The sequence below is a fragment of the Macrobrachium rosenbergii genome, chromosome 23 (assembly GCF_040412425.1).
Source record: "Macrobrachium rosenbergii isolate ZJJX-2024 chromosome 23, ASM4041242v1, whole genome shotgun sequence".
NCBI lineage: Eukaryota > Metazoa > Arthropoda > Malacostraca > Decapoda > Palaemonidae > Macrobrachium > Macrobrachium rosenbergii.
In genome coordinates, this window is record NC_089763.1 from 11,300,337 (window position 1) to 11,326,464 (window position 26,128).

Genomic DNA, 26,128 nt, shown 5'->3' on the forward strand with positions numbered 1-26,128 from the left:
CGATCATTTCGGTTGAGTTAAAGTTGACCGAAGGTTGAATTTTTTCTATTGTGATTTATATGAAAATATTTCAAAATTGATAGAAGCTACAACCATGAGTTATTTTTTGTTGTATTCTACATGATATTGCGCACATTTTCATGTATAACAGTTTATGTAAGGCCTAATATAAAACGGTGTGAAAATTACGACAAGGTGACTAAAGAAATTCTGAGATTTTCAGCAGAGTTACTGCTCGCCGAGGTAAGGAAAAAGTTTTTTCAAAAATTCACCATAAGTCGAAATATTGTGCTAGAGACTTCCAATTTGTTGCAAAATGAAGGTAAATGATTGAATGTTTTAGATTACAATTGCGTTTTTCGACCACTTCGGTCGAGTCAAAGTTGACCGAAGGTTGAAATTTTTGGCACTTATCGTGATTTATATGAAAATATTTCAAAACTGATAAAAGCTATAACCATGATTTATTGTTTGTTGTATTCTACATGAAATTGCACACATTTTCATATATAAAACTTTATGTAATGGCTAATATAAATCGGTGCAAACATTATGAGAAAGAATTTCTGAGATTTTCAGCCGAGTTAGCACAATCGGACGTAAGGAAAAAGCTTTTTTCAAAAATTCACCATAAATCGAAGTATTGTGCTAGAGACTTCCAATTTGTTGCAAAATGAAGGTAAATGATTGAATATTACTAGAATGTAAGAGTTTTAGCTTACAATTGCATTTTTCGACCATTTCGGTTGAGTCAAAGTTGACCGTAGGTTGAAATTTTGGCAGTTATCTTGATTTATATGAAAATATTTCAAAACTGATAAAAGCTACAACCATGGGTTGTTTTTTGTTGTATTTTACATGAAATTGCGCACATTTTCATATATAAAACTTTATGTAACGGCTAATATAAAACGGTGCAAAAATTATGACAAAGTGGCGAAAGAATTTCTGAGATGCGTCGCTAATGTTCTGTACTTTGAGAAGAAAGAAATTCGCGCATGCGCGGCTGGGTAACGCTTGTAAACAAAACAAAAGCGTGATCCGTGAACTCCCAGCAGCCCTCAAGTCGCGTGATTTAAAATCTTTCGCATACTAGGCCTATAACTATTTTTATGCAAATATTTAAAAAAACTTTGTAGTCAACGTACCGTACGTCCACTTGGCATCCGACAGACAATTTTAGTCGACGTACAATACGTCCAGTCGGCGTTTAAGGGTTAACCTCTTTGATTAGGAAGAAGAGGAATCACTTCTCTGTCCTGTTGGGGCACTTAAAACTTACTTAGATAAGTTAAGCCTGGAAGAGGCAGTTATCTTTTTATTTTGTGACTTTAGGAACCTAGTACATCTTTGTCATAGGTTAAGCCTGGAGGAGGCAAAGTTAACCTTTTGTTTACTGGTTTTAGACAACCTAGATGTCTTTGTCAAGGGTTAAGCCTCAAAGAGGCAAAGTTAACCTTTTGTTTTGTTGTTTTGGAAAACCTAGAATGTCTTTGTCAATGGTTAAACCTGGAGGAGGCAAAGTTAACCTTTTATTTTTTGGTTTTAGAAAACTTTTGAATCTCTTTGTCAAAGGTTAAGCTTGGAAGAGGCAAAGTTAACCTTTTGTTTTTTGGTTTTAGAAACGTAGTGTGTCTTTGTCAAAGAACACAAGGATCTTGATGACGTATTTGATTAGGCTAGTACACGAGAACTAGCTCCATACCTTATACCTTTATTGAAAGTAAATATTCATAATGTGAGAGTGGTTGCTATTTGGTTTGGTTTAATGACAATTTGTTGGTTGAGGATGGGATTAATGTGGCACAGTAGAAGTGCAATTTGCTTTTTCCACTCGCTACCTTAAGTATGCAGTATTGTGTTTGAAAACACTAAATCCCTTAGTCCGCTAATGGTAGAAGGTAAAATCTTTTCTTGAACTGAAGAAAGAGCAATATGTTAGGCTCTTTGTTTTAAATCCCAGGTTTTAATATTTTGGGGAGCATGATGGTACACATATTGTATAGGAGCGTACCTATATATCATAAAGGTATTTATTTGTAGTGACTCGTTTTATACAGCATTTGGACCCAGGCACAGGGGTCCCCTTACACTGCTGCTGTTTCATTCGGGCTGATTTGAAGTGGTTTTCTCTGTAAGGCTGCTCTTTGCTGCGCTCATATGAGAGCTTTGCTCTCTGAATAGAATCCAACTTCTGGTGGCAGTAATATCCAAAAAGGATTCCATTTCAGGTAAGAATGTTTTGGGTTTCATGCAAGAAGCCTTTAGCTCGATTGGCTGAGCGGATTTTGTCTATCTGCAGTACCCATCCTCTTCTCAATGTGGGAATCAGCTATTCATCCCAAATACTGTAATATAGATTTTTACATAAATAACTTACCCAGTAATTACTTAGCCAAGAGTTTCTACTCGAACGGCAGTCAGAATTCTGAATTCCGCGGTAGCAATTGTGAGGTGACTATGCCCCGCCCACTTTTGGGGTATGAAAGAAGAACAACAAACCCAACACGACAATTTGTTTCTGCTTCTTTTAGCATCAACACGTGGTGTTGTTATAGCAGCTTATAGTTTTGGATTTGTAATATTTTTCCTTGGTGAAGTATTTCTGTAGCCTTTTCAGCATTTTTTCTCATAGTAACTTTTTTGGAATTGCCTTTTCACGATTTTGACTTTTCAACTAGTTAAGATAGGTCCAACACTAGTAGTTATAGTTTCTGGTATTGCAGTAAAGGCTGCAATACCCAGATGACAAAATTGACTTACGATTCTCACACTGTGTTCCGGTTGTAGGAGACAAGTTTGCTCTATTAATTTGACTTGTGACGAGTGCAGGGATTGGGAGAACAGAATGGAAAACTTTAAATTCACATTTAGCTAAGTTAGAAAGAGATAGGAAGAGGAAAGTAGCTGGTAAAGCCAGCGGGAAATTAGCTAGTCAGGCTTTGACTCCTAGATCGGATAAGGCTGACATGTCTGTTAATTCTCCAACTGTTAACCCTTCCCCACCTGCATCAATTAATTCTCCTAAACCACCTACTCCTCCTCCTGGCTCCATCACTTCCGAATCTGATCGCTTTGCCAGCCTTGAGGATAAATTTGAGCAACGTTTAAATCTGGTAGTGAATATGGTGGCCCAGTTAGGGGCATCAGTGCATGTCTTAATGGACAACTTTGAAAAAAGTGAAGTGTCAGTGGAGGAGGCAGCTGCTCGTCCTGCTGATTCTCCTAGGCGTCGGTTCCTACCATACTCCATGGGAGGAGGCATACTGGTAGCCCAAGGGAGGTCAGTGGGGTCTGCCCATGGGCAGTCGTCCCCTCAGTCCAGCCTGTTGCATCCCAGGTTGCGACTAGAGACAGCCGCTGGAAAGGCGTCTGGGAAGTTCATTGACTTTCATCAGGCTCCGAGGAGTCATTGCCTAATAAGAGCTGTCTTCGTCGCTTCCCTGATGAATCTTGCCCACTTAAGAAACATTTCTTGGGTAAAGATCAGTCCCCGCATCTCCCTTACAGGAGAATGAGGGAGCCTGCCTTCAGTCCTCAACCTTCATGTAACAAGTGGGACAGTCCGGAGTGTTTCTCCTCTCCTCAGTGCCAGGAGTGAGGACCTAGCTTGTTGCACCTTTTGAGCATCAGCAGAAAGTATTGATGAGTGCCATGAAGCAGTCCAGTACCCTGTAGCAGCCAGGCACCCTGATGTGGCCAAGCGCCCTGATGCAGCTAAGTGCCCTGATGCAGCCAGGCGTCCTGAGGTGGTGCTCTTTTTCGTCGGAGGGCCCTGAAGCTTCCGATCTTCCCCTAGCACTTGAGCCCCCTCAAGACTCCAAGCGCCCTGTATCCTCTGATAATCGTTATCCCGTGTTGGACCCAGCTCTTGAGTCTTTGCAATGTAAATTGGATAATATCCTTCATCCTTTACAGAAACCTGCAGCACAGACAGCTCTTGAATTAGACCCGATTTTGTCTCCGATCTCTTCTGAAGACGAGGAAGGGGAGCAGGACTTGTCTTATACACTGTATGCAACACTCCTCAAGTTCCTTCAGCAGCAGTTCCCTAAATTTTTCACACCGGCATCTCCTTCCTCTCCAGCTTTGTCTTTTTTGATGAGCAATCAGCCTGTGGAGTCGACGAGTCTTCCTAAGATGGTTCTTTCTTCTTCATTGAAGACAGCTTTTTTGCCAAGTAGAGAACTGGCTTTCCGAGAAGAGGGAACAAGGGAAAGCCTGTTTTAGTGTTCCTCCCTCTCATCTCACATGTATGTGGTACTTGTCGTACACAGCGGGAGAAGCTCCTTCCCTGGGAGTGGTTGCCTCCTCCCAAGGGAACTTTTCTGCGCTCATTGACTTCGGGCATAGGTCGGCTCTCGCTTCGACCAAGACGTTCTTTTCAGGACAGGAGATGGACCATCTTTTGAAGAGTTTCTTCAAGACCTTCGAGGTATTGAGTTTTCTCTACTGGTGTTTGGGAGCAGTTGCCAAGAAGCTTCAAGATCCGGTTTTTTTGTGTGATGAAGTTTCAGACCTGTTTATTTTCTCTCCTGTGCAGATAAAGCTGTTGGAGATGGCTTACAGGAATTAGCTGCCCTTTATGCCATGGGCGTGCTTAAGAAGCGTGAACTTTGGGTCTCTCTCACATCGAAGGGCGTTATGGCCCCACTAAAATCGGCTCTCCTTTTTTCCCCCTCTGGACAAGCAACATTTGTTTTCACAATCCACAGTGAGTGAGTTTGCAGTGAGTCTACACCAGAAATTGACTCAAGATTTGTTGACCCAATCGACAAAATGCCAGAGGGACTGGTCTGCCTTCTCAGTTAAACCTTCATCTCCTCTCAAGCAACCAAAGCCTTTTTGTGGAGGGAATCAGAGACCGCGCTCCAGATCCCGAGGATCAGTTAGATTTGCTCCCCGTGCAATTAACCCTTAAACACCGAGCCTCTATTTACAAAAACGTCTCCCATATGCTGGCGGCGTTCGGGAGTTAGCGCCGAAGCGGAAAAAAAGTTTTTTTTTTTAAATCACAGCACGCTTAGTTTTTAAGATTAAGAGTTCATTTTTGGCTCCTTTTTTTGTCATTGCCTGAAGTTTAGTATGCAACCATCAGAAATGAAAAAAATATCATTATCATATATAAATATTGAAGTATATGACAGCGCAAAAAAAAAATTTCATATATAATTTTATACAAATCGCGCTGTGAGCAAAGCGGTTAAAGCTAACGGATTATTTTTTTTTCTTTGTATTGTACACTAAATTGCGATGATTTTGGTATATAACAAATTGTAAAATGATCAAAGCAACACAGAGAAAATATTATCACAATATGATGCATGAATCTGTAACGAGCGGACGTAAAAAAAAGTTTTTTTCAAAAATTCACCATAAATCGAAATATTGTGCTAAAGACTTCCCGTTTGTTGAAAAATGAAGCTAATTGATTGAATATTACTAGACTGTAAGTGTTTTAGGTTACAATTGCAGTTTTTGACCATTTCGGTTGAGTTAAAGTTGACCGAAGGTCGAATTTTTTCTATTTATCGTAATTTATATGAAAATATTTCAAAACTGATAAAAGCTACAACCATGTGTTATTTTCTGTTGTATTCTACATGAAATTGCGCACATTTTCATATATAAAAGTTTATGTAACGACTAATATAAAACGATGCAAACATTACGACAACGTGACGAAAGAATTTCTGAGATGTTCGGCTGAGTTACCGCGTGGACGTAAGGAAAATGTTTTTTTCAAAAATTTACCATAAATCGAAATATTGTGCTAGAGACTTCCAATTTATTGCAAAATAAAGGTAAATGATTGAATATTACTAGAATGTAAGATTTTTAGCTTACAATTGCATTTTTCGACCATTTCGGTTGAGTTAAAGTTGACCAAAGGTTGAAATTTTGGCAGTTATCGTGATTTATGTGAAAATATTTCAAAAGTGATAAAAGCTACAACCATGAATTATTTTTTGTTGTACTCTACATGAAATTGCGCACATTTTCATATGTAAAAGTTTATGTAACGACTAATGTAAAACGATGTAAACATTACGACAACGTGAAAAGAATTTCTGAGATGTTTGGCGAGTTACCAGACGCGCAGACGTAAGGAAAAAGTTTTTTTTTTTCAGAAATTCACCATAAATCGAAATATTGTGCTAGAGACTTCCAGTTTGTTGCAAAATGAAGGTACATGATTGAATATTACTAAAATGTAAGAGTTTTAGCTTATAATTGCATTTTTACCATTTTCGTCGAAATTAAAGTTGACCAAAGGTTGAAATTTTGGCAGTTATCGTGATTTATATGAAAATATTTCAAAACTGATAAAAGCTACAACCATGAGTTATTTTCTGTTGTATTCTACATGAAATTGCGCACATTTCCATATATAAAACTTTATGTAACGACTAATATAAAAACGGTGCAAACATTACGACAACGTGATGAAAGAATTTCTGGCGCGGACGTAGGGAAAAGTTTTTCAAAAATTCATCATAAATCGAAATATTGTGCTAGAGACTTCCAGTTTGTTGCAAAATGAAGGTAAATGATTGTATATTACTAGAATGTAAGAGTTTTAGCTTACAATTGCATTTTTTGACCATTTCGGTCGAGTCAAAGTTGACCGAAGGTTGAAATTTTGGCAGTTATCGAGATTTATATGAAAATATTTCCAAACTGATAAAAGCTACAACCATGGGTTGTATTTTGTTGTATTTTACATGAAATTGCGCACATTTTCATATATAAAACTTTACGTGTTGGCTAATATAAAACTGCAAAAATTACGACAAAATGACGAAAGAATTTCTGAAATTTTTTCGGCAGTTACAAGGCTGAGACGTAAGGAAAAAAGTTTTTTTCAAAAATTCACTTTAAATTGAAATATTGTGCTAGAGTCTTCCAATTTGTTGCAAAATGAAGGTAAATGATTGAATATTACTAGAATGTAAGAGTTTTAGCTTACAATTGTGTATTTCGACCATTTCGGTCGAGTCAAAGTTGACCGAAGGTTGAAATTTTTTGTAGTCGACGTACGGTACGTCCACTTGGCACCCAACAGACAATTTTAGTAGACGTATGATACGTCCAGTAGGCGTTTAAGGGTTAAGAAATCTTCTTCCAAACCATCCTCTCGCATATGAGAATTTAGTCCTTTATGCTCTGGTAGGGGCCAGGCTTTGTCTCTTCTGGGAGAGATGGAGCAAAAGAGGAGTGGATCAGTGGGTGGTGAAAGTTTTAAAAGAGGGATACTCCATCCCCTTCAGGGAGAATCCGCCATTGACCAACACTCGTTGTATTGACGGCAGTACCATAGGATTGGAGAGATATTCGGCTCTGTCAAAGGAAGTGTCCTCTCTTCTGAGCAAGGAAGCCATAGAAGTAGTAAAGAAGGCAGACTCAAAAGGATTTTACAGTTGCCTTATTGTAGTTCCTAAGGCTTCATGGGGTTAGAGACTGGTGCTCGACATAAATGCTTTGAACGTCTTCGTAGAGAAGACAAAATTCAACATGGAAACCATCCATTCAGTTCTTGCTTCCATCCGTCAGGGAGATTAGATGATCTCCCTGGACATGCAAGATGCTTATTTCCATATTCCGATTCACCTGGACTCAAGGAAATAATTCCAATTCGTTTTTGAGGACCAGATCTATCAGTTTCGAGCACTTTGTTTCGGTTTCTCGACACAAGTTTTCACTGGATTGTTGGCTCCTGTGGTGGGTTGGCTTCATCTAGCAGGAGTGAGTATTGCACTATATCTAGATGATTGGCTGATTTGTTCGCCCACAAAGAAACATTGCATGGAGGACTTGCAGAAGACTTATTTTAACCCAGGAATTAGGACTGCTAATGAATTTCAAGAAATCGCAAATGAATCCCACTCAGAAGATTCTGTATTTGGGAGTTCTGATAGATTCTGAGTTTTCGGGCATCTCCGTCACTCAAGAGAGTAGAATACTGTCTGAGGAGGATGGACCTCTTCCTCTTGCTTCATTCTTGCTCTGCCACCCAGTGGATGAGCCTCTTGGGGACAATGGCTTCTCAGGAGCAATTTGTAAGACTGGGGAGACTTCACATGAGACCTCTCCAATTCTATTTAAGAGCGTGCTGGGATCGGAAAGTGGATCAAGACAGTCACTTCTTTCCGATAACCCCGGAGATAAAGGAGGCTCTGCAGTGGTGGAGGTCCACAGGCACTTTTGGAAGGGAAGTCTCTTGTTCCAGTGAGCCCTGACCTAGACTTCTTTTCCGATTTAGGTCGGGAGCCTGGAAGTCTCAGGGAGGTTGTCTTCGGAGGAGAAAGGACTTCATATCAACATGAGAGAGTTGAAGGCGTTACGTCTAGGTCTGCAACACTTGGTGATACAGGTTCACAACAAGATATAGCAGTGCATGCAGACAATACCACAGCCCCAAGTTAAGTATACCTTAGTTGTACCAGACCACTGAGCTGATTAACAGCCCTCCTAGGGCTCTATCAAACATCAAGGGGGGGACCCACTCTTTTTCACTCTGCAAAGTAGCAAGAGACCTGCTATGCTGGGTGGATCAGAACCAGACTTGATTAGTCACCTGGTTCATACAGGTCAAGTGCAATTTCCTGGCGGACGAGTTGAACTACCACAAACAAATTCTACCCACGGAGTGTTGCAGCCTTTGGAATCTATGGGGTCAACCAACCATAGATCTGTTTGCAACTTCCAGGAATTACCACCCTCCTCTGTTCTGCTCCCCCTTTCCAGACCCTCTAGCTTGGGCGACAGATGCAATGACCCTGAACGGATCCAACCTGGATCTTTACTCCTTCCCTCCGTTCGGGATGATTCGAGAAGTAGTAAGGAAGTTTCGCTCACACCACAATGTAAGGATGACTCTCGTGGCTCCCTTCTGGCCACAGGAGTGGTTTCCGGACCTGATCAATCTCCTCGTAGACTTTCCGAGGCCCCCTCCTGAGATTCCAAGTCTTCTCAGACAACCCCATGTCAGGAAGTTTCATCAAGGTCTATCCTTTCTGGCCCTGACAGGATTTCCACTGTCAACAGACTCGTCAGAGCGAAAGGATTTGCTAAATCGGCATCAGAGGCTATCGCCGAAAGTAGACACATCTCCAATAATGTCTACCAGGCTAAGTGGGCATGTTTTAGGAGTTGCTGTAGAAGAAACAAAGTTTCTTCTGCTAAAACATCTGTCGCTCAGATAGCAGACTTCCTTCTCTATTTGAGATCATCTAATGGGTTGTCTGTCTCAACAATAAAGGGTTCAGAGCGATGCTCAGCTCTGTTTTTCTACATCAGAGATCTAGACATCTCGAACAATCAAGACTTGTCCAAACTAATTAAATCCTTTAATATCTCCCAGTCCAAGAAAGAGGAGTCCTTCTCTTGGAATCTTGATGCAGTTCTTAAGTGGCCTTCTGACACTCGCTTTGAACCTATGCGTTCTTCCTGTCTAAGGGATCTGACTCGGAAATCTCTCTTTCTAGTTACCTTAGCAACAGCTAAGAGATTAGGTGAACTTTAGGCAATAGACAAAAGGATCAGTTTTTTGCAAGGGAAAGCAGTCTGCTCCTTTTTGCTAGGATTTCTAGCAAAAAATGAAAACCCATTTCAACCCTGGCCCCGTTCTTTTTCGATTTCAAGCTTATCGAATATTATAGGCACGGAAGAGGAGGAGAGAGCTGTGCCCAGTATGTGCCCTCAGATATTATTTACATCGGACAGGGAAGATCAGAGGCCAGTTTGGTAATCTCTGGTGTTCGGTGAAAAATCCCTCTAGACCCCTATCGAAGAACGCCATTTAGTTTTTCTTGAGGGATCTCATCCTTGAGGCACACTCGCAATTATGGAGACCGACTTATCGCTATTGAAAGTTAAAGCTCATGAGGTAAGAGCAGTTGCTACTTTGGTAGCCTTCAAACACAATTTCTCTATCTGCAATCTTGGAGGCAACTCATTGGAAATACAAGTCGGTGTTCGCAATGCACTATTTGCGGGACGTTGAGACAGTTTATGATGAATACTGTACCCTGGGACCTGTGTCCGTAGCTGGCGTAGTGATGGGTGACGAAGTGTAGGAAGTGTACCTTCCTTTCCTTTTTTCTTTGCCTTAAAAATGGTAGAGTTCTTGGGGAGCCTGGGAGGGTACGATGTACCTGGAGTGCCCACCAGTTTTAGTGTTGGGTAGTGGTTGTGTTTTTTATCATTTAATCATTGTTTTTTAATTATGGTGTAGGTGACTTTGTTTTCTGGTATATTATTTTTGTGGTACTCTGCCCAGGGCAGGGACAATTATTTATGCTTTTTCGGCCTTCGGTGTACACCTTCGTCGCAAAGCTTGGTCTTATACTTCGTCAGCCTTTGGAGTACTCCTTTGCTGCGAAGTGTCCCACTTCAGTAGAGGCACGTATGGCCATGCCACCACGTTGCTACAGAGGCAGTATCTACCTGCAGCAGCTGTCTCACCAGGTAAGGAACAACATTTATCTCATCAGTTATGCCTAAGCTTTTGTCCATGATTCCCCACCACCTTTCAATGTGGAATCAGCTAAGTAATTACTGGGTAAGTTACTTATATAGGAATGACATTTTTATGATAAAATTAAATTTTATATATACTTACCCAGTAATTACAGATGGAGCCCACCCTTCTCCCTGCACATGGACTCTTTTTTTGCATAAATAAATCGTTGCGTTGGCGATGTTGTTCCTCTTTCGTGGGCTGGACATAGTCACCTACACAAAACAAAAGAGTCGCTACTGCGGAATTCAGAATTCTAACTGCCATTCGAGTAGAAACTCTTAGCTAAGTAATTACTGGGTAAGTATGTATAAAACTTAATTTTATCATAAAAATGTCATTTTTATAACTATTTGGATAGTTATGCACTGTTGAAGTAGACCCAACCCAGCCTCTCCACAACTTAGTTGGCTGTCAAGGAGAATTCTGACTAGCTAAAATATTCGAAACACACATGGTGTAGAACAGGTGTACTAGGCAGTCATCTGGGCAGCCATTCAATCTTTTCTTTGAATGCTGACTGACCTATCAGCACAGAGATATGAGCTATCCTTAACAGTAGGTAAGTATCCAAATAATAAATTTCATATAAATAACCTATCAAGTAATCACATAGCTAACGTTTCTACTTGCGTGGCAGCCTTTTAAAAATTCATGGTGGCACTTATATTGTTTTTGTGTAGGTGACAAGCCCTGCCTACTATTGGAGCACCCGGGGAAACAACCTGGCAGGTAAGCTTAATTTTGTTTCTGCTGGCTCATCGTACACATTGGTGCCATTGCAGCAGTTGTTTACGGTTTTCAGATGTATTTTGGTGATGTACAATTGCTTTGTTTTGGTAGCCAACAAGTTTTTGTCAGCTTATTAGCTTTTTTGGATAGTTAGCCTAGTTTTTTTTTTATAGTATTAAGTCTAATTCCAGCACTTCTAGTTTTCGCTGTTGCAGCAAAGGGTGTAGAACTAGGTTAACAAAATCTTGTTATGATCCTCATTCAATATGCAGCAAATGTAGGGGGCAGGAATGTAGTAAGGAGAAAATGTGTAATGAATGCCCTTCTTGGGATGAGAAGCAGTGGAAAGTGCTTAAATCACACTTAGATAAATTAGAGAGGGATAGGATGAGGAAAACGGCTTCTAGAGCTGAGAGACTGTCACGTAGCATAGAAACTACTAAACCTAGTTTAGTAGCTAGTCCTGCTCTTCCTTTAGCTCCTATTCCCATTTTTTCTTCTAATACTGACGCTCGTACTATTCATCCACTGACTCCCATGCCTGGCTCCCTTGCTTCCGACCCTAATACCATTGCCAGTCACGAATCTCAGTTCAATAAGAAGATATGCCTTGTAGTTAGTACAATGGCAGAATTGGGAGAGTCACTGAGAGTGAGTATGGATAAAGTGTTCATTGAAAAAGCGATGAATGACAGTGTAGTGTAAGTGGAGGAAGTGGCTATCCATCCAGTTGGTTCTCTGAGACGAAGGTCCCTGTTATACTTCCCTGAACCTGGGAGAAGACATGCCGGAAGTCCAAGGGAAGCCAATGGGGTTTGCCCACGGGTAATCACTCCCTCAGTCGAGCCTGTTGTACGATCCTAGGCGTCGACAGACAGCCATTGGAAAGGTGTCTCATTGGGAGTGCATCACGTGTCCTCAAGTTCCAAAGATTCTGACACGGACAGGAGGCGTAGGAAACATTTTCTGGAAGCTTCATGACTGCTTAAGCGCCCTTCTGAGGATGCGGGTCGTCGTTGAGACCTGCTTCCAATAACGGTATAAAAAGGCCAGTACTAGCCCACAGCCTTCTTGTGGTTAAGCTGTAGCTACATGGGACAGTCCAGAGGCCTTCTCACCTGAGCACCCATCCGCTGAGCATCCTCGCCTGGCTCCCAAGCATCTAGCGTCCTCTCTTAGGCGCCCAACATCATCGACCAAACGTCTGGCTCGTCTTCAGAGCACACAGTGCCACTTCCTGAGTGCATGGCGCCATCTCACCACACACGCGCCTCTGAGCACCAAGCACCTACTCCCAGACGTGTTTCTCCTCTTCAGTCGGTTCAGAGACCACGGTCTACATCGCCTTTGAATCAAGATGAACTATCATTGCTTCCTGTTAAGCGACAATTAGCTGAAATAATGGGCTTATTGAAGAAAGCTCCCTCTGCTTCCAAGACTTCTCATGATGCTATCCTGTCCCCGGTCTCCTCAGAAGAGGAGGAGGTCAATCAAGAACCTGCTTCTCCCTGTTATGCAGCTCTTCTGAGAATCTTATGGCGAACTTTCCTACCTTTTTCGCCCAAGCTGCCCCAGTCTTGCCTGCCCTGACTTCTTTTTGATGGAGTCATCCGGATGACAGGACTAGACTCCCCAAGATGGTACTTAATTCGTCCTCCAAGAAGTCTCTCAAGGAGATGGGAGATTGGCTTTCAGCGAAAAGGGATCAAGGGAAGGCTTCCTTTGCCTTTCCTCCCTCGCACTTAGTTTGTAGGAGGTATTTATCGTATGTCACCTGGGAAGCTCTTTCCTTGGGAGTTGCTGCCTCCTCCCAAAGGGACTTCTCTGGCCTCAGCGACTCTTCACGATGTTTTGTGTTCTCATCGGCGAAGATAATGTTCTCGTCTGCGGAACTAGATCACCTTGTTAAGGATCTTTTCAGGGTTTTTGAAGTTTTTAGTTTTCTTGACTGGACAGTGGGAGCTCTCTAAGAAGATTGAGGACTTCCAAGATTTATTGGAAGACACTGTGTTGGACTGGCTAGGAGTCTTGTCTTGTGCAGAAAGGCCATTAGAGATGGCTCTCTAGAGCTTTCCACTCTATTCACTTTGGGTGCTCTTTACTACTAAGTGAGTCACTCAGATGCAGAAATCAGCCCTTTTATTTTCTACTCTAGACAAACTTCACCTCTTTCCACAGTACTCTGTTAAGGAAACTGCATCTGATCTTCGGAAGAAGATGACACAAGATCTGTTGGCTCAATCATCCAAGCGCCCCAAGGACTCGCCTTCCTTTGCACCCAAGACTGCCTCTACCCTCCAGCAGCAGCCCTTTTGTGGTTAGGACCCATTCTAATGTACGTTTCCCTGCAAGGTCTATTAAGAAGGGCTCAACCAAGTCAGTTCCCAAAAAGTTAAAGTGAAGTCCTTCATGCACCAGCAGGAGCCAGACTCCTGGAGTTTTGGGAAAGGTGGCTGTTAAGAGGAGCAGAGCTGTGGATCATCAAGGTTCTGAAGGAGAGCTACGCCATTCCATTCCGGGAGAGCCCACCATTAGTCACTTCTTCCATCGCATTGTCGGCTTACTTGAGAGGCTCAGAGAGACTTTCAGCCTTTTTGGAGGAAGTTTCCTCCTCCTCCTCCTCCAAAAGAAGGCCATAGAGGAAGTCAAGAACATCATCACAAAGAGCTTTTGCAACTGTCTCTTTGTGGTTCTGAAAACATCGGCGGGCTGGAGACCAGTCTTAGATGTAAGCACCTTCAATCATTTTGTCCAGAAGACGAAATTCAAGATGGAGACGAACAATTCAGTCCTTTCATCGATTCACCAGGGCAACTGGATGATAACATTAGATGTGCAGGATGCATACTTCCACATTCTGATCTATCCAGACTCCAGGAAGTATCTAAGGTTCATTTTTCAGGATAAAGTATATCAGTTTCAGGCCCTTTGCTTCTGCCTCTCGACGGCCCCTCAGGTGTTCACTCTAGTCCTCGCTCCTTGCTCAAAATGGCTCCACTTGATAGGGATCAGTGTAACCCTGAATCTGGATGATTGGCTGTCCCAAGAGATCCTCTATTTGGGTATGACTCTCAACTCTGGCTTTTCGGAGAATTTCGAGCTGCTTTCAGATGGTATACAGGTTTATAGCCCTTTTGTCTTGCTCGGCTCAGCAATGGATGTACCTGCTGGGGACATTGGCATCCATAGAGATGTTTGTCATATTGGGCAGACTACAAGTTCCTCGCTGGGTGAGCGGGTTCCGTTCTCAGCTACCACTCTGTTGGTCGCGAGTTCGAATCTCCGACCGGCCAGTGAAGAACAAGAGGAATTTGTTTCTGGTGATAGAAATTCTTTTCTCGCTATAATGTGGTTTGGATTCCACAATAAGCTATAGGTCCCGTTGCTAGGTAACCAATTGGTTCTTAGTCACTTGAAAATAAATCTAATCCTTCGGGCCAGCCCTAGGAGAGCTGTTAATCAGCTCAGTGGTCTGGTTAAACTAAGATATACTTAACTTTGGGCAGACTACATATGAGAGTTCTCCAATACTTTAAAGGCCAACTGGGACAGTAAAACACTGCTAGACACTTATGTGTTTACGATCACTGGAGATCAAAGTGGACCTGCAGTGGTGGCTGTCCAAAGAAAGACTATCAGAAGGGAAATCCCTTCAACCTTTGAACCGATCTAGACTTTTACTCAGACACCTCAGACTTAGGCTGGGGAGCTCTTCTGGGGAATCAGGAAGTATTTGGTACGTGAACCCCAGAGCAACAAAGTCTACATATAAATATGTCAGAGAACTGAAAACGGTTCATCTAGGCCTTCAGTTTTTCTCAACCTTGGTCTGCAACAAGACAGTGGTAGTCCATGCGGATTATACCACAGCCTTAGCATACATCCGGAAACAAGGCGGCACTCATTCCTCTTCTCTCTGCCAAGCAGCAAGAGACTTACTTCTGTGGGCGGATCAAAATCAAATTTATCCAGGGGAAATTGAATGTTTTGGCGGACGAACTGAGCCATCAGAAGCAGGTCCTTCCCACCGAATGGACCTTGGATCTTCTGATCTGTTTAGATCTTTGGAAACTGTGGGGCAAACCAACTATAGACCTGTTTGCCACATGCAAGAACCATCGTCTTCCTCTCTTTTGTTCTGCAGCCCCAGATCCTCTTGCATGGGCAACAGACGCCATGCTGCAAGACTGGTCCATCTGGATCTGTATGCTTTTCCTTCCTTCAACATGATCAGGGAGGTGGTAAACAATTTCAAGCTCACCACAATGCAACTATGACTCTCATAGCCCCATTTTGGCTCTTGACGGAATGGTTACTGGACCTTCTTCGGTTGTTGGTGGATTTCTCAAGACTCCTCTGAAAACCATCTTTACTGAAACCCCACTTCAGAAGACACCATCAAGGGTTGTCCGCTCTTGCTCTGACAGACTTCAGACTGTCTACGAGCTTGTCAGAGCGAAAGGCTTTTCTAGGGGAGCAGCAGGGACTATTACAAGATGCAGGTGAAAGCCTTCTAGCCTCGTCTACCAGGTCAAGTAGGCAGTCTTTCGCTGATGGTGCATCAGGCACAATGTCTTTTCTTCTGAGACATCTATAACGCGGAATGCTGATTTCCTCCTATATCTGAGGAATTCTAGGAATTTGCCCTCCTCTACCATTAAGGGCTATCGAGCTATGCTTAGCTCAGTTTTTAAACACAGAGGCCTGGATCTTTCGTCAAACTCGGACACTAATGACCTGATCAAGTCCTTTGATACGTCAAAGCAGAGGAAGGACAATCTGGTCTCTAGGAACCTGAATGTAGTCTTGAAGTGGCCGGCAGGTCATTCTTTTGAATCCTTCATTCAATCTCTCTAAGGAACCTCACTCGTAAGACACTCTTCCTCTTTGCATTAGCTACTGCTAAATGCGTTAGTGAAATTCAAGCCATCGGTAAAAGGGTAGGTGTTCCCAAGGGTATGGAGTTTACTCCTTTACCCCAGACTTTTTGGCCAAGAACGAGGACCCATCCAAGCTCTGGCCTCATTCTTTTACCATTAAGAATTGAATGGACATCCTTGGCTCCAAGGAAGAAGAGAGAGTACTTTGTCCTTTAAGAGCTCTGAGGTACTATCTGAGTAGGACAGAAATTATGAGAGGTTCATCCAGTAACCTCTGGTGTTCATTTAAGAACCCTTCTCGTCCTCTGTCTAATAACGCCTTGTCGTTCTTTCTGAGGGACTTGATATCAGAGGCACATTCGCAAATCCAGGAAGACATGTTGCCTACTTTTAAAGTGAAAGTTCATGAAGTCAGAGCAGTAGCTACCTCTTTAGTGTTCTCCATTCTTCAGTCGACCTACTAGAACTGTAAGTCTATTTTTGCATTTCACTATTTGAAGGAGGTGGAAATAGTGTTTGATAATTGCAGTACCTTGGGACCGTTATTGGTGGCTGGCATTGTATTGGGTGAGGATTCATAGGAAGCACTCTTTTTCTCCTACTATCCTTTCGCCTTGGTGTAGGGTTTTCAAGTTTGTGGGGAGCCCTGGGGCTACATTGTACCTGGAGTACCCTCCAGTCTTAGTGGATGGGTTTTGGTGTTCTCAGAGTAGGTGACAGCGCTGTCTGGTTGTTTTTAAATTTGGTACTGTGCCCAGGGCAAGGCCACTTGCATAATGATTCTTTGTTAACCATCAGGCCTATCCTCTGCTACAAAGCTCCCACTTAAGTAGAGGCGACCCACAGTTCAACTGCCATGCCACTACAGGTTAAGATGAGCACCAACCAGAGGCAGTATTCACCTGCAGTAGCTCTCTTACCATCCCCAGTTATCGGTGGTGCTGATCCCTGGTTATCGGCACCGATAACAGGATACCAGTGTCGAAAACCGGGGATCGGCTCTATTATCGCCAATTTTCGGTTGTCGACTGTTTTCGGTTATCATCACACTGTCAGGAACAAAACCCCCACCGATAACTGGGGATTATATGAAAATGACATTTTCACAATAAAAAAAATAATAAAATTAATTACAGAAGCGGAGCCCACCTTCCTCCCCTCTTATGGACGTAAGGGCACAAATAAAATTGAGCTTACCTGCTAGGTTGTTTCCCTGGGTGCCCCAATAGTAGGTGGGGCTTGTCACTTACACAAAAACAATGCTGTAGACGTGCTACCACGAATTTTTAAAAGGCTGCTGTGTGACTAGAAACGTTAGCCGTGTAATTACTTGGTAAGTATTTATGAAACTTAATTTTATTATGAAAATGTAATTTTTATTATGAAAATTTATATTTTTATATTTTACCTCCATGAAGATAATGTGGTATCACAGATCACAGCCATTTTGTACTTGATTGGTATTTCCATGTACTTTGTAATGATAAGAAATTGTATGCAGATATGTGAATGATGGGTTGTGACATGCATCAAAAATATATTTTTTCTATGACTAGGGTTAACATACACTTTGTACATTAACCCTCTCGTGCTTACGGGGGTTCCTATAGCGCTACCCGGTACGCGACTTATGCCGTGGAGGGAAAAGTGGAGCTTGTGCAGAAAAGTTTCTTTGTAAGAATCGATACGTCCAAACTATAACTGAGATACGCTTCTGGTTTGTTTTATGATGTCGGCAAATGATTGAATTTTTTCCTAAAGCAATCAGAAAATCTTTGCAAGGCTTAGAAATAATAAAAAAGACATGATGAATGTGAAATTTTTAAGGAAAATCATAGATTTTTTTTTTAAATAATCATGAAAAATATAATAATTAGGCTTGGGGAGTTTATCTTATACGTAAATTGTGTGGAAATGTTTGAACTTTCACGCAGAGGCAGTCATAAATTGTGTGGAAATGTTTGAACTTTCATGCGGAGGCAGTCATTTTGCTATAAATGTGTTTGCTAATTAGCTGCTACCGATTAAAAAGTGCTAATTTTTTACGCAGTGCAATTTTCAGATTTTCCAACCTACTTATGTTGACGTTTCGTATCGTACTTAAGTAAGGAATAAAGACAGAAAAAAATAAAGGTGGCATGAGAAAGCTGAATAAATTTCCTATAAAATGCACAAAAGAAAGATATATGTATTGTTAGAATAAAATTGAGCAATTGGCGTTAGGTTACGGACAGTCCTTTTTTTTTTTTTTTTTTTTTTTCCTAAGAAAATATATGGCAACGATTATTATATAGAAATGTTGATATTTTTACATTTTGCTGTTCAGCACGATAAAGTGTAAAGAATGGCCGTTCCAGTGATATATAATACATGCACATTGAGGTTATATTCACAGATGCACAAACAGGCTTACAAAAAATTATCTACTCATGCATCAATTCTGGCCGACGTTCAACGTGCATATAAATACACTGACATTTTTCGTAGTTACTTGGTAATAAATGATGCTAGAAAAAAAGTGAAAACTGTGTTTTCTTGTAGGTCCAAGATCTGCCCATATTCTACGGATGACTCTTTTTTTTTGGTGAATTTCCCCCGAAAATAACTTATGGATCGCGTCATTGGAGCGCTTACAGCAAAAAATTTATTTACACAGTTTTGCGTCATCGGATCACCAGATGGTTAATGTTATTGTTTTAGCTGGGAGAATAAATTTACATTGAGTGTAGATGGAGTTTGGTATTTTAACAAATTTCTTATTTGTGTTGTGCAGTAAAGAGCTGTATTTTAATTAGTTTCTATTAAATTATTTTTCTTCTTAGGCGTTCGGAAATCAAGAACCTGAGTTCTACTCTCAAAGGTAGTGAGGTACTGTTAATTGATGGGCTTCTAGAGGATGTAGTTGGTGGTGCAGGTGGGCATATCAACAAAACCTGGGCCCGAGAGGATGGAGATGAATCTGAAAATGGCAGCTCTATTGAAGGTGCTTACCCCCCACCTTCTTTACATGCTCTCCTGGACATGTTTCTCCTTCCCAGTGTCTCGACTACCACCAAACACCGTATAGTACAGTACCTTTTTCTGGACTTAGCTTCATTGTTGTCAGATGGGTAAGTTATTGGAAATTTTGTCTGTGATGCCTACAAATTTTTTTTTATTCCAAAGAGAGAAACACATTGTAAAGTTGAATATAAAGATTGAAAAGCTGAGGTCTAGTCATTACCTCAGGGTATTGAAAACCTACCTAGTAGTGAATAGTACTTACAACACTGCTACTAGCCATTATTTACCTGAAACAGTAAAGTTGTTGCTGTGAGCTTTCAAGGGAAATGTACAGACCATGTCAAGTCAGTATTACATATAAAAATCCATGGGATAAGTACTGTCATTCTCAATGTTTGGGGTGTTAATGTGCTATATGAGTAGCCTCCTTCATATGGGAGTCATAATAGATGGAGGTATAGATTTGCTGCCTTTCTGATCTGCTGAATTACTAATTTTTGTGCTTTTTGCAGTTATGTAAGGGTTGTTGAGGAATTAGTGAAGTACCCATCCAGTTTTTCTCTGTCACCTTCACATATCAAGTTAACTCAAGCATTTTGGTTACTTGACCACAAGGATTTTCAGGTGATTTAGCTACTTATTGTTTGTTTTTAAAAATTTGGTAAAAGATTACAAAATGTTAAGTTAAACTAGAAATCATTTAACCTTAAAGTATTGAACCTATGTACTTCATTGAGGCTGGTAAGGAGAGGCTAAGGTACTGAGATATGAATGGAAGCATTTATTAGTTAATGTCGTTTGGCTGACATCTTTTTTGAGGGTTAACCACAGGTAACTGTCGAGACCAGCCAAGCAAATCATTCAGATGATGAAAAAATAATAAATTATCTTTAATACAGGAATAAAACCATCAGCATTGGAGGGGGGTCAGTTGTTTGGCAAAAATTATGGCCACAAGGAATGATTGTTATTCATTGTCTCTGGCTCAGATGAAAGTGAGGTTTGGGCTTGCAAAAAGTACTCCTCCATAGCACAGATAACATTGTTTCCATTCCCTGGGTATAGGGGTTAATGATTATTTATGCTTTTCTCATTGGTAATGTTTATGGCTCAGGAATATGAAATATTCATTTTTTCCGACATGAATATGAAGCTACATTGTCATATATGGCGCACTTGCCTTTAGTGCGCTTTGGCTGCCACTGAATCATCTAAAAAACAAAATACTAATGGGTAGGCCTGTGGTCACTGATGACCTGAGTTGGCCCTATCCTGCCATTGTGTTTGCAGCCGTTCCTGCTTTTGCATGCTCCCCGAGCCATCTCCCATTTTCGCTGTGTTTTGTCTTTGTGTCTGTAGGGTGTGCATGCCCTCCATATGTTTAGCATCAAGTTGTGGCCTCACAAGTGTTTTCCCTTCAATATTAGCATAGTTTGCATTGCTTTTTTTTTTTTTTTTACATCACTTCCCCCCCTTTTTTCTCTCTGGAAAAAGGTAACACCTACTTGTGCTGAGGAACACAAATCATGTGGCGTCCTCCTTGGTGTATACCGAGTGGTAGTGTGACGTCTGCATGTATCAGTGTTAATTTTCCTTTGCTTTTAGAGTGTGGGGTAGTGTGTCTGTCTGAAGGACGACTGCTTTGCTATTAATTTGAGGCTCTCTTAGTGAATTTTGTTTTAAGAATAATGTCAAACTCCTCGTTCTCTTTCAAGGTACCACATGGTACCCACGTGTGTTGTCTCTTTTGCCCCTCTCCCTTGCCATTGTGTTGTCTCTTTTCCTCCTCTCTCCCTTGCCATTGCTTGTTTTGGGGATAATGGAAGAGAACCTTGAACCTGATTTTAAGTGGTGTTCAGGCAGAGAAAAACCATGCAGTAAGGTTGTGTTTCCTGTCCTCCATTGCCGTAGACTCACGTTCAGTGTGTTTTTATGTGTCAGAGTGCACTTGTGATGAATGTGTTGGGTCGCTCACCCTAATGGTCTCTTTATGAGAAGAGAGGCCATAGAAGGGCAGCCCCTATAACGAATCAACTCTTATCCCTTCTCCATGCCCTCCAGTGTTGTGTCTCAGGAGGCTTGACGTCCTTCAGGAAGGTTTGAGAATCCAATATGGTGACCCACGTGAGTTCCCCTTGGGCGATCCCCTCCCAACTTCTCCCAGGTTTGACGTGTAGAAGGGGTAGGTAGAGCAGTGTAGGCCTTTAGAAGTCGTTGAGGTGCCTTGTGGATCCCCTGCTACCTCCAGCCAAGTCCCAGAGTAGAGGGAGAGAGAGAGAAAGAGTGAGAGAGTGAGAGTCCCTTTGATACCTGAGAGTCACGGAGGGGGAGGAGAAGGTCTTCGCTAGCAGAAGGAGAGCTGAGTGAGATTTCACTCTCAATCTATATGCCACCCAAAATTTTAATCCCCCCCTCCTCCCATCTTTCCCTCCTTTGTTGGGTTGCTGCTCTTTAGTAGATTACAACTTAAAAGAACAACATCAAAAGAGAGATCCCACCCTCCTCCAGGAGGAGAGATCAGACAAGACCATAGGGGAGGCTGGACACTGCAAAGTAAAACCAATCACTGAGGAAGAAGCATACATCAGAATGGAATCAGGAAGTTGCAGGAGTTGGAGCTCGCCCTCCTAGAGAAGGGACCCCAGACCAGAGAAATGGACTCTGAGGGAGAACCTTGAGTATTCCCTCCTTCCCCCCTTTTTTTTGTACTTTGTTTGTTAAATAAAAATTTTTACTCTTCTCCCTTTTGGGGTTCTTGAGTTCAAAATGCATCAGTTAATGAGCATCTCTTAAGAAAATTCAACTAGAATTTTCTTTGACATGTATAAATGCTTTTGTGAAGGCACCATCACTTAATTAGTAGGCATCACTCAAGTAGTTTTTTTTAGGAAATTCAACTAGAATTTTCCATAACATGTGTGAATACTTTTGTGTAAGGGATAGGCAAAGTTCTCCTTGACATACATAGATAGCCTATGTAAGCAGTGTCTATCCCCCCCCCCCCCGCAAATCAGTTAATGAATACTTCGAAGAATTCTAGCTACAGTTCTTCTTAGACACGTAGAGATAATTTTTGTGCTTAGATGTATCAACTCATCAGTTAATGGCTCCTCCTCCTCATTTATGAACAATGTTGTTGTTGTTGTTGTGGTTCCCAGACTCTGTTATGCCAGGAAGCCTGCACCACAAGAAGGACACCACGCTTACTGGATCTGACCATAACTGTGTGGTAGTGTGGATGTTGTGTTGTTGTCTAAGGGCTGCCAAGTTAGGGCAATCTACTAAGAGATGTGTAATTGTGTGGGGACTAACTTGGCAGAGTGGACATATGTCTGTTTGGGTGTTGTCTATGCGGTGTTTGTAGGTGTTTAGTGATTGGTGATGACCACAGCTAAGTCGAGTCAGGTGTACTCTCAATCTTGAGAGCTGTGTTTCTGTACTGCTTATGTTGGGTGGGGGGGTGCCGAGTATTTTGTTGTTGGGAAGGTTATTAAGTGCTTGTCTGGTGAGGTGAGTATGGATGTGCTTTTTGTTTTGTGTGCTGTTTGTGGGTGGTGGTATAGAATTCAAGATATCTGTATAGTGTCTGTGTGGTGTATTCACTATTTGCCTGTGTGTTGGAGGGTGGTCGTGAAGGTAATAGCATGGGCTGTTTGTGTTGTTTATGACCGATGCCAAGAATTGTGTGCCTCTCATGTCTAAGTGTTGCCTGATGGTGAGAATCTTGGTTTTGGCGTGTAAGTGTTCTATTGGTGTGGATTGTGTACTGCCAAGGATGATTCTCAGAGCTGTGTTTTGTATTATTTGTAGTTTGTTTAGTTGTGTGTTGGATATGGCAGGGTGCCAGGCTGGGCTGGCGTAGTTTATTATGGAGTGGATGTATTGTTTGTATACTGTGATGAGCGTTTCTTTTTGTTGTCCAAATGTTGTGCCTGTTAGTGATCTTAGTGCATTTAGTCTAGGTCTGCATTTCTTGATGATGTTACTGACATGTGGAGCAAATGACACTGAAGTGTTGTATGTGACTCCTAGGATTTTTGTTTCGTGTGTGTGTGTGAATTGTGGTGTTGTTCAGCGTTGCTGGGTCTGTACTGATGTTCTTGTTGTGACTAGTGAGTAGTGTACTTGTGGATTTTGTTGGTGCTACCTGTAATCTGTTTTGTGTGAGCCAGTTTTCAAGTTGTGTTATGTAAGTCTGTACTTGTGTGGAGTATACGTTTTTGTCTGCATGTATTGATATGATTGTTAGATCGTCTGCATATGAGGAGATGTATATGTTGTTAGGTGGTGTTGGTATGTCATGCATGAATAGGTTAAAAGTGTTGGGCTTAGGACGGAGCCTTGGGACACCGTTCGGAAGTTTCTGATTTTGGATGACTCGCCATTGTAGTACAAATGCTTGTCTGTCTGTTAAGTAATTGGCGAGCCAGCGTTTGGTGTTGTTGTGTAGTGTGGTGTTGTAAACTTTGTTGATGAGAAGTGGTCTAGAGATGGCGTCAAAGGCTTTACTTATGTCTATTGTGATTAGCAGTGTTCTTTGTGGTGGGCGTCTGGAGTTAATGCCATCTTGTATTTTTTGTGTAAGGTTGGTGAGTAGCGTTGTTGTGGAGTGGTGTGGTCTGTAGCCATGTTGAGTGGGTGACAGTGGTATGTGTGGTGTGGTTTTGTGTAAGATGAGGCGTTCTACTACTTTTGATGGTGTGCAGAGTAAAGTTATAGGTCTGTCTGAAGCTGCTGGTGTAGGTGTTTTGTTTGGTTTTAGAAGTGCTATTATTTTCCCCAGTTTCCAAATGTGTGGTATAATGCAGTGTGAATAATTGGCTATGTTTGTCAGTGTTTGTGTGCCATGGGGACCTAGATGTTTTAAATGAATGTTTGAAATGTTATCGATGCCCATGGCTGCAGAGTTTTTAAGTTGTTTAATGATTCTAGCAGTGTCTTCTGTTGTAGCTAATATTACTGTGTAATCTAATGGGAACTGTTGTTTGCGTCTGTAGATGTGTCTGTCTTCTTTGTATTTGCGTAGGTGGCTGATTTTTGCGAGTGGTTTATTAAGATGTTGGCTTGTTGTTTGCGTGAAGGGATCTTGTCAGATGTGGTGATTGAGGCGTGACTTTGAGTGTTCCCACTGTTTGAATTGATGAGACTGTTGATAGTTTTGTGTAGTTTGAATGGGTTGGTTCTGTAGTCTAGTGTACCTTGAAAAGTTTGCCAGTTCTCTGTCTGTTTTTGAGTTAATTTGGTGTTTATTTCTGTGTTTAAATCATGTATGCGATTTGTTGTGATTTGTGTGTGGGGTTGGTGTATTTCTTAAATTGTTTCGTTCTGTTATGAGTCTGTTTATGTCAGGGCGTGAAGTTTGGGTTGTAGTGTTTTCTGTTGCCTTTAGGAACGTTTCTTTTTGTCTGCATTGTTTATTATGTCGTTGAATTGTATTGTTGTGTTGTTTAGTGTCTGTGATGATGTTATGTGTGTGTGGTTTAACTCCTGGAAATGAGCCTCAGTGGTTTCCAAGTACTCATCCCAGGCGGCGCCATGTAGTTAGGGATGGTGTGTCTTGTATGTGAGAAAGTGTCATGTGGTTCGGAGTGTTATTAAAATAGGAAGGTGGTCTGATGATAGGTCTGTTTGTGTTTTCCATGTGATTGTTTGTGCTATGTTGGGTGAGCAAAATGTTATGTCTGGGGAAGTGAGACTAAAGTTGGCTTGGTGTGGTATGTGTGTGTGCATATCTGTGTTGTTTAGTATGTATAGCTGGTCTAATTGTGTTGAGATGTCTGTGCCTCTTTGTGTGATGTCTTGATGGGCGTACCAGTCTGTGTGTTTGGCATTAAATCTCCTCCCAGAAGTATATCTGGGAGGGTATTCAACGCTTGCAGTCTAATTGTGAAGTTTGCTGGTAAACCCGGTGAATATTCTGGAGGGATGTATGTGTTGATGATTGTGATTTGTTTATTGTGCCCTATTTTGATATTAAATGCTTGTAGTTCTGTGTGTCTGTCTACTTGTGTTAGTGTTCTGATGTACTGCATTTTTTCAATGTAGGATATGTTATGGTGTATGTATGTGATGAGGCCTCCGCCATCACCATGTTGTCTGTCTTGTCTGATGGCTGTGTAATTTGGTATGTTGGGTGTTTATGTGTGTGTTTCAGTTTTGTTTCTTGAATGATGGCTATGTGGATCTTTTGTTTGTGCATGAAATGTTTTAGTTCAATGTGTTTGTTGCGAATCCTGTCAATGTTTAATTGTAAGATGTTTATGTTGCGGTGATTATGTCTAAGTGTGTGAGTCACGTGTATTTAGTGGTGCATTTCTGTGGCGTTAGGTGAGTGTGTGCTATGGGGTGTTGGGGTTTGTGGGGATGTTTGATTTGTAGGAATGGGTGATGGTGTTCTGGGATTGGAGGAAAGTGTGGTAGATGGGAGATGGTGATCTGTGTGGTGTTGGTTGGTTGGTGTTTTGTTGGATAGGAAGTGCTTTGTTGTGTATTGTTATTGTTTGTTTGTGTGTGTGTTACGGCATATGATGCACTTCCAATGTACATTGTAGTCTTTTAGTGTTCTCAGTGTGGTGCACCGTGGTGTACCCACCCACCACACAAGTTGCAGTGGACTGATCCACCCCGCGCGAAGAAGCTGTGACTCGTGTGCTGCAGATGGGACATGTGTAGGGGCCTGGGTTTAATTCTATGTCACCGGCTAGATTAATTGTAGGGATATAGTAGCCGGGTTACCATATCCCTTCAGAGAAAACTGGAGATCCAGTTGCGCCGCGCCACCCTGGGCGCGTACCCTCCGCGGAGCATTGGGGAGCCACTCCTCCTCTTCTCCCCTCCCTTGTCTTACGCAGTGGGGTTGTATTGTGGACGTTTGATCCAGGCGGCCGCGTTCCACCGCCCGTCTGGAGAGGTCCCACGACGATGACGCGTCCACTCCGGAACCGTGAACAATGTACATTTATTAATCATGCATTCTGTATGAACATGAGTC

At 41.8% G+C, this 26,128-nt stretch overlaps 1 protein-coding gene across 6 annotated transcripts in view; it reads left to right on the top strand.

Moving 5' to 3' along the window:
• LOC136851273 (protein ELYS-like) overlaps positions 1-26,128 on the top strand; it is a 245,563-nt gene that overhangs the window by 92,848 nt on the left and 126,587 nt on the right. For all 6 annotated transcript variants that reach the window (XM_067125251.1, XM_067125252.1, XM_067125255.1 and 3 more), the window contains exons 15-16: positions 18,957-19,244; positions 19,650-19,761. In XM_067125251.1, coding sequence (XP_066981352.1) covers positions 18,957-19,244; positions 19,650-19,761 — 400 coding nt within the window. The remainder of the gene's footprint in view (positions 1-18,956; positions 19,245-19,649; positions 19,762-26,128) is intronic.